We start from the raw sequence: 12,046 nt of genomic DNA on the forward strand, positions 1-12,046 counted from the left end.
TCAGGAAGTGGAGACTGAGTGTCTATCTTTTCTTTCCTCAGATCCAGCGATAGAGAATGAGGGATAACAAGAGAAGATGAGACTTGTCTCATTAACTCCTTGTGGCACCGAGATAATTCAGGCCTGGGGAATGTGGTCTCACTGCCCAGGAGCTCAAGGTCAGAATGCAGTTAGTGAAGCCAGATTAGACGTTTAAGAGTCTTGGAACTTAATCAACCCCCTCCTGTAGGGAATGGGGGAGGGCCTTTCACCAGAAATATCCAGGTGAGTCCTGGAACTGGGGATTAGGTGAAAAGAGCCTCGATTGCCGGCAAGGAATCTAATTTCTGAGCCCGTTTCCTTCTCTGTAACGTCAAGTGGTTGGACGTAGTTTTTGAATGCTTGCGGGTTTGTGGTATAAGAATAGTTACTAATTGGGTCTCTTATAGGTAAGCAGTCGTTCTGTCCCACTCGTTCTCTTATTTTAGGCTCAAACGGGGGTAAAGCAAAGAAGGTATTTTTATAATAATTTGTCGTTGTTATTGTTCCCATGTTGAGGCGCTAGAGTCGCCTCCCGAGCCAGACTTGAACCACGCTACGGTCCACTGACGGCTCTTCGCCTTCTTCCTTCCATCCTCGCTCCACGATCGCCGCTGCAGTCCACGGGACCAGCGAGCCGGCGGAGAGCGGCGCCGAAATAAATTGTCCTGAGCGCGCCGCCGTAGCCCGCCCGAGGCCGCGTGGTACCCCCTTCCGCAGTGGGCGGGCCCTCACGCTCCGCCCGCCGTGCGTCGGTGCGTGAGTCCGGCCCCCACGAGCTCGCGAGCGGTCTTGAGCTCACACCCGGCTTCTCCTCAGCCTTATCCTGCGCGCCGCCATCACCGTCATGCTAGGCGCCGCTGTCCGCCGCTGCTCGGTAGCAGCAGCCGCAGTCGCCCGGACCAGCCCTCGAGGCCTCCTGCACCCCACTCCGGCCCCCGGCCCCGCCGCCGGTAAGGCCCCCGCCTGCCACTGTCCGCGCCCGCGTGTCCTTGCGGTGACCTGGGCCCCCGCCGCCACGCGAGGGCAGGCTCGCCCAGAGGCCTAGCTCCTGCCCTGCGGGCCGGCGGCCGAACCTGGTGACCGCTGGCCGTTCTCTCCGCCGCCTCGAGTTGTGGAGGACTCGAGGGCGCGCCCCCGGGGCCTCCCTCGGCGTGACTTCCTGGTGCGGGCACCGCGGACGGGTCAAGTGTGGACCTGCTGTGGGGGCAACGGAGGGGGCGCAGCGCACCTCCAGCGCCCACCGAATCCCTTCGGTCCCCGGGCCGTGACCTTGCCCCGGCGCTGACCCCGCGGCCACATGACTGGGAGTGGCCACCGCCGGCCTGCAGCGCTTCGGCGAAGGTGACATTGAGCTCAGGGTAGGGGCGGGGGGGGATGGTCCCTCCGGGGACCCCGGCACCGCCGCCCCCAGCTTCTTCCGAGAATGCGTTATACTTCCGTGTGGAACGCAGTATAGTCGCTTCATCCGACATTTCTCGGTTAGCGCTTTGTCACTTTCTCAGACCATTCTGCTATTTTTAGAGACTGCTGTGCCACGTTCTAATTCTTCGATTTTCACGATAGATCGACGTGTGTGGTTGTTTCCTGAGGTCTGGAAGAAAGCCTGACTGTTGATAGGTCTTATGATAAGAATATTACTCTTTCGAAAATTGGGTACCACAGACCCAGGAATACTGGCTTCTACAAACATGGGGAAGCATTATTTTTGGCTTCCGGTTAGAAGCCTGATTGTTGGAGTATGAGATGGTCTGCTGATTGCTGTCTCTTATTTTGCCTTCCCCTTATATGTGTTCCGGGAAACTTTGTGTCCAGCACGGAACTTTTAATTATTTTAACTGCACTTTGATTTTGGTCCATGGTGGTAGTATATGCGACATTATGAAATTTGGCCCCTAAGCATGCGTATTTAAACACGTGAACTCAAACTGTTAGTAAGTTTGGACATAGTGATTTATCTTCTAGGCACTCTAGTCACCCTCTTTAGTATAATTCATAAAAAGCTTTATTTTAGGTGTTGTCCTATAAACCTAAATATTTGCCACAAGGAGGCAGTCTTGGTTACATTTGTGTCAGCTACTTTCTAGCTGTGTGACCATGGACTTATTAACTAAACCTTAAGACTCAGTTGCCTCATCTGTAAAATTGGGATAATATTTAGTAGTTGTGAGGTTTAACTGAGATAATGTAACTCTTAGCACCTTTCCTGGCACAAATGCTTAATACATATTTGCTTTTTTATAGTGCATTTCATTTTTGCATATTATAGGTGAGGTTTGTTATCAATATGAGATGAAGAGGTTTTATGCAATTAAAAGTCAGAAAGGACTAAGATTCTTGGATGAGGCTATCCAAGGTCAAGTGAAAGAGCTCTGGAGGGGTTACCTGAGGGGCCTCAAGTTTGCTGTAGGTAAGTAGCAACCCAAATTCCATATTTGGTCCCAGGAGAAGTCTCCAACTTGTAACAGAATTGTTTTCCAATAACTGCTGAATTAGATAATTAAATGTTTTGAATAATGGTTAGATTCTCTAGTCAACCGTTAAAAGTTACACAATCCTGGCACCTGTCCTTACCCTGATAGCTCTGAAAAGGTGGGAGGAGTTTCCGCTTTTCCTTTCTTGGTGCAGGGCTACATTTAAGTAGCACTTTTTATTACCTTCCAACCTTTTCTGCACCACTCCTACATTTATAGATTTCCAGCCTTAGGATCCCAAGGTTCATGACTGCTCTTAAGCCTTACACCTCTGTAACCCTGCCTTTGAGCTTGTTCATGTACCCTCTACATTGTTCACTTCTTTCCATTACTCCTAGAATCACCACCACCAAAATGTCCATTCTCTGAGCCTTGTCTGAGCTGATTAGTTATTGAAGGGGATTAATGTGCCTCTTAATTTTTCTAAATATATTGTTAGCCTTTTTTTAAAAAAAGATTGCTTAACTGAATGCCAGAAAGCAGTGTTAGAAATAGATTTTTAGATTGTAGCCCTAGAAATGTCCCAATTTTTTACAGCTGCTTCCCTTTTCCTAGTCTGAAATCTTTAGTTTATATAAAAGCACTGAGTAATTGTTTTCCAAAATAATTTACCATACAAGCCTCAAAACTAGGTGGAAATGCTGTACTTAAGTAGGGGTGGTGTGGGGGAGGGAAAAGATGCCTATATAGTTTACCTAAAAATCAAAATGTTAAGCATGTCCCTAATAACTACAAGAATAGATCCTGCTCTACCCATTACTGGAATTAGGAATATAATTTAAACCATGTGGGAGAGTATGTTTTTCCCAACCTGGAAGCTATGTGTGTTCCCAGTACTTGCTTGGTATTCTAAATACTTGTCTCATACAGGGTTTTTGTTTTTTGTTTTTGAATACAACCAGTTTGTAATTTGAGACTCTCAGAAGGAAAGTGAACAAATTGTCGAAGGTGATCCATTAATCTCCCTGTCTAGGATTTGTAGTTGCTAGCCATCTTTTTCATAGTTAGAAAACAAAACAAAGCCACAGTCATCCAGTGAAATCCATGCCCATGCCCAGCAGTGAGCAAAAGAAATTTGTTATCATGAAATGCTTTTCTGGGTGGTTGGAGAGAATTATATACTTCATTTTTCTTGGGTAAATACTAAGAAGTGGGATTACTGGGTATGGTAGGTGTGTATTTAACTTGATAAGGAACTGGTAAACAGTTTATACTTCGATTATATACTTGCACTTTAAGTATTCTGCTAGGGATAACTTTAGTTTTTAAAAACAGTAGTTTACAAGTTTTTGGTAACAGTGGGCTAAAGTGTTATTTTTGGTATGTTAAGCCTTTAAAAATAACTAGAAATTATACCAAGCTTGTCTAATTCATATAACAAGAAATGCAACTTGAAGAATGTTTTATTTCTATAAGTTAGGATTTCCATAAACAGAAGATCAATTAAGACATTTCTAGATAAGGATTAATTTAAAGCTACCATTCATTGAGTACCTATGAACAAGGTACTAAACCCTGGGCAAAGTGTTACCTTGCTTTCATTTTTAATCATCATACTCTGCTAAGGTAGTGGTATCCTCATTTTATACATAAGGAATATAAAACTTGAGTTAATTTTACCAGGGCCAAACAGTGGGAGAGTGAAGAGCCTAGAAGCATCTGACCACTAGGCTCCGCTGCCTCCTAAAACCCAAAGGTAAAAATGCCTTCTCCCACCTCCTGCTCCATTCAGAGGCTGTTTAGATAGAATTCAGATTTCTTAACTCCCAATTCACTGTCCATTTGATAGGCAGAAACTAAAAATGGGAAGGCTTTTCATATGGTACTAGAAAGGGTATATTGATTGAGAGCAGAGTACTGTTTCCTATTTTCTTGATAGTGTTATATTAATAAATTCTCACTTCTTAGAAATCTAGTAAAACTTTTTTCCATTAGGTGTAAGTCACTTTTTTAATTAGAATTTTCAAGGAGGGGGCTGTAGTTTGATAAAACAATTTTTAAATTACCATTGCTTTGTCAGGATGTATAATTTATTTTGGGATATAATTTAATGGAGAGCATAAGTTTTTTTTAAAATTTATCAAGAAAGTGTATCTTATAAATTTGGTTAAGAACTAGAATGGACATTGTTTTATTTTATTTTTTGGCCACACTGAGTGGCTTGTGGGATCTTCGTTCCCCGACCAGGGATTGAACCCGGGCCCTCGACAGTGAAAGCGCAGAGTCCTAAGCACTGGACTGCCAGGGAATTCCCAAGAATGGACATTATTTTAAATTAAGAATTAATAATTGCTTATCATAAAAATAAGTGTATAAAGAAATAAAGTTTTTCCTTCCAAAGATAACCGCTCTTAACAATTACATGCCAGCATTACACATTAGTGGGATAAAAGCATAAACGTACATACATAGTACTTTTTGTTCTACTTGCTTTTCTGTGCTTAATTTTTAAGTTTTTTTCAAATCAGTACATAAGATTTGTTTTCATTTGACCTGCTGAATAATTTTCCTACCATGACATACATAGCTGATGCAAAACTTCATGCATTGAGTGTATTTAATACCACTGAACTGTACATTTAGAAATGGTTAAGATGGTAAATTTTATGTTATGTGTATTTTAAGACACCAAAAAAAGAAAAAAACAAAAAACTTTATGTATTGGCAAGATATGTCAAGTACTACTTCTATACATTGAAGTTTTTGCTCTCTCTCCCCTATAGCTATCCAGTCAATTCGCTGCTACTCCCATGGGTCACATGAGACAGATGAGGAGTTTGATGCTCGCTGGGTGACATACTTCAATAAGCCAGATATTGATGCTTGGGAATTGCGTAAAGGTAATTGGAACATAGGCATATGTGTCTGTTTTAGTATAGAGTTATGAACTGCTGTGTAGTCTTCCACTACTTTGTTGAAAGTAACTACAGTTAATCCTTGAAAAATTTGGGGGGTTAGGGACACCGACACACACCCCCACATAGAAAATCCACATATAACTTTACAGTTGGTCCTCTTTATCTGCAGTTCTGTGTCCAAGGTTCTCCATCTACGGATTCAACCAACTTTGGATCATGTAGCACTGTAGTATTTATTGAAAAAAATCCACGTGTAAGTGGGCCTGTACAGTTCAAACCCATGTTGTTCAAGGGTCAACTGTATTTTGAAAACATGTATCATGCAAACTGAGTATTGTCATGCATCTTGCAATTAGGAAAGTTTATAGTTTCCAGAGTAAGTATTTCCTGTAAAGCAGGGTTTTAAAGGAGGCACAGTTGACATTTTGGGCCAGACAGTTCTTTGTTGCAAGGGCTGTCCTTTGCATTGTAGGATATTTAACAGCATCCTTGGTTTCTACACGCTAGATGCCAGCACCCTCACACACCCCCAGTTGTGACAACTAAAAATGTCTCCTGGGGGACAAAATCATCACTGCTATAATGATAGGCCAGGGTGAGCAAGATATAACAGTTGTGTAATTTTTAGATAATTTACGCAAGTAGTCATTTGGTTCTCTTCCCCTCTTGGTAATAGTTTGGGATTTTTGTTATTTTTATTCTCAGTTATGATTTGTCTTGCCCTGAATAAGTGTACGATCTGAATAAGCTAGAACTTGTTTATCCTAAATTTGTAAGTACACATTTAACATAAGTAAGTAGCATTAATAATAACCAGGCTAGTAGACTGGTAGATAACTAATTTTAAGTGTAAGAAGTTTATCTCAGACCAAGAGTTCATTCTCTATGACTATATTCTAGCATTGCAGTCACTGGTGTCCTTTCTTTAAATATTTTAAAATAAATAAAAGCAAGAAACCTAAGTGCTTCATATTTCTCTGCAGGAATGTAATGACACCATTTTGCTGCAGCTGGGGAAATTCTTATTGGATAATCTTAAGTAGAAGTAATGAAAAGAACAGCAGTTTTGCATTCCCATTAAGAGAATCTTAAATTTTATGATGTATCATTTTGTGCCAAGCCAAAAGTAATCATGCCCAGTCATTTTCTGGTTGAATGTTTGTGACTGTGTGCTAATGGCTCTCTGTATCTCCTTAATGTCCTCATTTGGGCTTCATTACCTCTTCTTAAGCATTTCTCTGGTTGTTTTTAGATTATTTTCTAATCAGATCTATTTTAAAGCAATCAACGTACATACATTGTACTAAGAGTTAAAGATATAAGTTGAAAATGGCCCTCTTGTTTGAAAAGAAACCAGCTACTTTTGAAAATAGGGTTTGCATTTAAGAAAACTCTTGAGGTTTTTTTCCTTCCGTCTGTATGCTACTGCATAGTTCTTTTCACTAACTCACTGTGGAAGATCCACTATGATCTCATTATCTAGAATATTTTATTTTTGGCTGCGCCATGCAGCTTACAGGATCTTAGTTCCCCGACCAGGGATCGAACCCAGGACCCTGGCAGTGGACCCGCTGAGTCCTAACCAGTCCTCCCTAGCCAGGAAATTCCCAATTATCTCATTTTAGAGATAAGAGAATAGAGGCTCAAACAGGCAAGATCACATGTCTATGGTTCAATAAAAATACAAATAACTAAATCATAGTTTAAGTGAGGATATTCCAGGTTGATATGACCCCTCTTTTTAATTTGACAGGGATGAACACCCTTGTTGGCTATGACCTGGTTCCAGAACCCAAAATCATTGATGCTGCTTTGCGGGCATGCAGACGCTTAAATGATTTTGCTAGTGCAGTTCGCATCCTAGAGGTTGTTAAGGTCAGTAAAATAACAATGCTAAAGTTGTTTTGGAAATAGGTGGACTATTGATTAGGTATTAGCATATTCTGTGTTTTTGAATTTGTTAAAATACCTAAAATTAGTTCTTATATAGCTAGAGGGAATATACATTGCAATTACAGTCTTTTTGGAGGGTGGTTTGGTAGAATTTATTCAGAGACTTAAAAATTATGCTTGGGGCTTCCCTGGTGGCGCAGTGGTTGAGAATCTGCCTGCCAATGCAGGGGACACGGGTTCGAGCCCTGGTCTGGGAAGATCCCACATGCCGCGGAGCAACTGGGCCCGTGAGCCACAACTACTGAGCCTGCGCGTCTGGAGCCTGTGCTCCGCAACAAGAGAGGCCGCGATAGTGAGAGGCCCGCACACTGCGATGAAGAGTGGCCCCCGCTTTAAAGTACCAATTAAAAAAAAAATTATGCTTGATATACCCATTTGTTCAGCAATCCCATTTGAGAATTTACCTTAAGGAATAATTAAGAATGTACACTTTATCTTTGTGCTGTTTGTGATATGAAATTAAATGTTGCTAGTGGTTTCTTAAGGTGGGACTTCCCAGAAGAGGTTATTATTAATGTTGTAGAAATGTGCTTAACATTAAAGATATTCATAGTATATTAACTGAAGGAAATTATGAAATAATTTTTGCGGTGTATGACCCCATTTTATTAAAAAGTATAGAGAGAATGATCAAAATGTAAGAGGATATATACTTATTCTCCTCGCTCTTATTTGATTATAGTTTCTAATTTTTCTGTAATGAACAAATTAGTGCATGGAATTTTAAATAAGAATTTTATTTAGCAAATACAGCTAAGGAGACCTAGAATTTGTTAAAGACAGAAGAGTAATATTTTGGCACTGTCTTAGTCCATTTGACTTTTTTAATATTTGTCCCTGAGGAACAAATATTATGACAATATGGGTGTGATTGTATGTTATGGCGAGTATTCATCAAAACTCTCTTGCCTTGGAAATAAGTATTCTCTAAGTGTGGCTCTCCGTGAAAAGACATTGTGTTCTATAAGAAAGAAATTCAAGGTCTGTAAGAGGGTAAGTATGATATTACTTTATCTAAAATGGTTAAGATAATTAAGGGTTCTGTAGGCTATCAATCCATTCAGCACCAGTAGTTAATTCAGTTAGGGTCTCAAATTGAGGCAAATCAAAAAACTTTTTTCTGTGATAATTTAATTATTACTGTTGCCTGCTAGGCATGTTTAATTGCCTTCACAAAATTCTGTCATCACCACCTTCTTTTCCAGTAACTCAAGGCTTTAAAATGTTTTTTCCCTTGGGTTTAGTCCAGTTGTCTTAGTCTCCAGGTGTCTTATAAACCTACCTTGAATAGTGCCTATATAAGTTGCTGTCTTGTTTTGTTTTGTTTTTTATTTTTGGCTGCGTCAGGTCTTCGTTGCTGCGCGCGGGCTTTCTCTAGTTGCGGCAAGTGGGGGCTACTCTTTGTCGAGGTGCGCGGGCTTCTCATTGCAGTGGCTTCTATCGTTACGGAGCACAGGCTCTAGGCGCGCGGGCATCAGTAGTTGTGACACTCAGGCTCATTAGTTGTGGCTCGCGGGCTCTAGGGCGCAGCCTCAGTTGTTGTGGCACACGGGCTTAGTTGCTCCACGGCCTGTGGAATCGTCCTGGACCAGGGCTCAAACCCATGTCCCCTGCATTAGCAGGCAGATTCTTAACCACTGCACCACCAGGGAAGTCCCAAGTTGCTCTTTTTTGAACAAATATGTTAACTTAAAAGTAGGTGACTTGTATTCTCTGCTACTAGCCTCTGCATATGTGATTAAAAGCATTTTCAAGTTCATTTTGTTAATAGAGACAGATTTTGAGAGCTAAATGTGACTATTTTCTTTGCCATCAGGACAAAGCAGGACCTCATAAGGAAATCTACCCCTATGTCATCCAGGAACTTAGACCAACTTTAAATGAACTGGGAATCTCCACTCCAGAGGAACTGGGCCTTGACAAAGTGTAAACCCCATGGGTAAGCTACATGCCTGAAAAAGGCAGGAAAGAATCCAGGGAGGGGTGAGTGAGTGGCATTTCAGTATTCTCAGAGTAAAACCTTTTTGTGGCCTTGTTAGAGGCTATGAGCTTAGAGATTGAGAGAGTACCTATGATGATTAATTTAAGGAGCTAGAATTGTTGTTTCTAGTTGTCATAATTATTCTTTTACTGGCGTAAAGGCAAGTAAAAGCCTTATTTTAAAATCTATATAAAATATTTCAAGCATAAAGAATAGCATAGGGAATAAGTGTAACCACACCCAGATTTTGAGATATTATTATTTTTGCCATGTGTGCTTTAGTTTCCCTCCTCCCCCAAGAAATGACAGGTTTCACATAGAGTTGAAGCCCTCTCTGTACCTCTTCCCTAATTCCAGCCCTTTAACCTCCCCCAACTAAAGGTAATCTACTACATACAAGGTGTTCATCATGCATGCTTTTATACATCTGTTTATTTTTAATAGCAGGGTTTTATTGATTTGATGCTTCTGTTGTGTGCCCAAGTTGGAATATGATAGTTAAGTAATATTCATTGATAATAAAAGCTTATTTGATACCTTGTCCTGTATGACAGATTAGGTAATAAAACGAGCCACAGGATTGCCTGGGTAGTGAGCAGTATGCAGAAAATCCTTTGTAAAACAGAAAATATATAAGTAAAAAGTCATATATTTATTTTATTTAACAAACAAACATAGTGTATATAACTCTTACTATGTGTCAGGTACTGTTTTATGAGCTTTATAAGTATTAACTCATTTAATCCTCAAACAGTCCTGTGAGGTCCTCACTATTATTATAATTATTCCCATTTTAGTATTTTACTGATGGGGAAACTGAGGCACATTGTCCAAGGTCATACAACTAGTAGAGGAGCCCACATTTAAACCCAGGCAGTCTGGCTCCAGAGTCCATTGCTTTTACTATGCCACACATCCTTTGCACTGCAGTACTGAGGCATTTACTAAGGCCATACTCTTACTTCACAGAGGTAAATGATGAGGTTTAAATAGAGGATTTGCTTCCTAAGAGTAAGAAGTTTATTTTTAAAAGATGGAACTAAACTATCTTATAAAAGTTTCAATAAAAGTGGACCCCAAATTATTAAAAGAGCTAGTATCAGACTCCTCACAAGATAAAGAGCTGGGTTAGGATACCATTAGTGAACATCTAATTTCACACCTAATAAGCACTTGTTTAAAAATCAGGGCTTCCCTGGTGGCGCAGTGGTTAAGAATCCACCTGCCAATGCAGGGGACATGGGTTCGAGCCCTGGTTCGGGAAGATCCCACATGCCGTGGAGCAACTAAGCCCGTGCACCACAACTACTGAGCCTGCGCTCTAGAGCCCGCGAGCCACAACTACTGAAGCCCGCGCACCTAGAGCCCATGCTCTGCAACAAGGGAAGCCACCGCAGAGAGAAGTCTGCACCATAATGAAGAGTGGCCCCTGCTCGCTGCAGCTAGAGAAAGCCCATGCACAGCAACAAAGACCCAACGCAAATGGATGAAGAAGATGTGGCACCTATATACAATGGAGTATTCCTCAGTGATAAAAAGAAACGAAATTGAGTTATTTGTAGTGAGGTGGATGGACCTAGAGCTGTCATACAGAGTGAAGTAAATCAGAAAGAGAAAAACAAATACCATATGCTAACACATATATATGGAATCTAAAAAAAACAAAAACAAAAAAAAACAAAGACCCAATGCAGCCAATAAATAATTAAATTAAGTTAAAAAAAAATCTTAGAAGTCAGAAAGAATCCCTACATTCAGTCTTCCTGCTGACAGAGTGAGCAGAAAATGCCTGAGGTTTTGTAATCCAATTTTGAGGTCTCTTTTCACAGCTTGCTTTGGAGCAGGAGTCTTAATTTTATCTTTGTCTACCCCTATACCACTACCACCTCCTCCTCCTCCCTGAAGCCAGAGAGCACATCTTTGTAAAACGTGGAAGGGCTTTCATTTATCAAGTATTATTCCAAGGAGTCCAGAAGATCTTTGTTACGTAGGATATTTTGTAGCTGCAGTAACACTGTATTCTTTTACTTAAAATTTTTTTAAGAGGGCAACTCCCCAACACTTTTCTGATTGGAAAAGACTACCCCAATAATTACCGGGTGTATGACAACAAAAAACTAGGCAGTTAGTACCTGGTGTGTTGATTGCAGGCAGGATTAAGTAAGAGCAGAAGAGACTACACAGAAGCAGTGATTTTCTTGGGCTGTTGCTCTAAAGGTTATTTTTGGTAAGATTTCTACCTTTTCTTTATTTCCTAGCTAATTTTTCATGTTTTCTCTTACAGATGGGCTTCCTAAGGATTTATTGATAATGCTACTTGATTGTAAACAATCACCTGGAAATACTGATGAAAACATATTACCTTATTTGAACAAGTTTTCCTTTGTTGAGTACCAAACCATGTAATGTAACTTGGACTTTAATAAAAGGGAAATGAGTTTGAACTGAAATTAGGTATTGTTTCATGTGTTTGCATTGAAAAGCAAAAAAAAAGAACTATTATAGGGTCGTTGGTTTCACTGGTTGCCGCGTTATATGCTGAGAGAACTGCTTCAATTCTCTGGAAACCACCCAACATGAAAGTCAGCTACATAAACATATTTGGGTGCACTGGCTGGTAAATTAGCTAAAAATTAGAAGTCATTCATGTAGAATTTTCTTGTTGACAGGCCAGCAAGTACCATGGACTTAGTACCATGGTCCTTGGGGATAGATCAAATTGTGTACCTTCCCAAAAATGGGTGAAATAGGGCTTCCCTGGC

General features: G+C 40.7%; 1 protein-coding gene across 2 annotated transcripts; it reads left to right on the top strand.

Moving 5' to 3' along the window:
• Window positions 1-765: 765 nt before the first annotated feature.
• LOC118890607 (cytochrome c oxidase subunit 5A, mitochondrial) lies at window positions 766-11,734 on the top strand. Of its 2 annotated transcripts, XM_036843667.1 has the most exons (6): window positions 766-971; window positions 2,288-2,428; window positions 5,216-5,332; window positions 7,104-7,225; window positions 9,120-9,242; window positions 11,569-11,734. In XM_036843667.1, exons 1-5 carry the CDS (start codon window positions 866-868, stop codon window positions 9,231-9,233), a joined length of 600 nt encoding a protein of 199 aa, XP_036699562.1. In that variant the 5' UTR covers window positions 766-865; the 3' UTR covers window positions 9,234-9,242; window positions 11,569-11,734. The 2 variants fall into 2 exon arrangements, with proteins under 2 accessions (XP_036699562.1, XP_036699563.1); XM_036843668.1 differs by lacking the exon at window positions 2,288-2,428 and having other exon boundaries at window positions 768-971.
• Window positions 11,735-12,046: the final 312 nt, after the last annotated feature.

Source organism: Balaenoptera musculus, chromosome 2, assembly GCF_009873245.2.
Source record: "Balaenoptera musculus isolate JJ_BM4_2016_0621 chromosome 2, mBalMus1.pri.v3, whole genome shotgun sequence".
Taxonomy (NCBI): domain Eukaryota; kingdom Metazoa; phylum Chordata; class Mammalia; order Artiodactyla; family Balaenopteridae; genus Balaenoptera; species Balaenoptera musculus.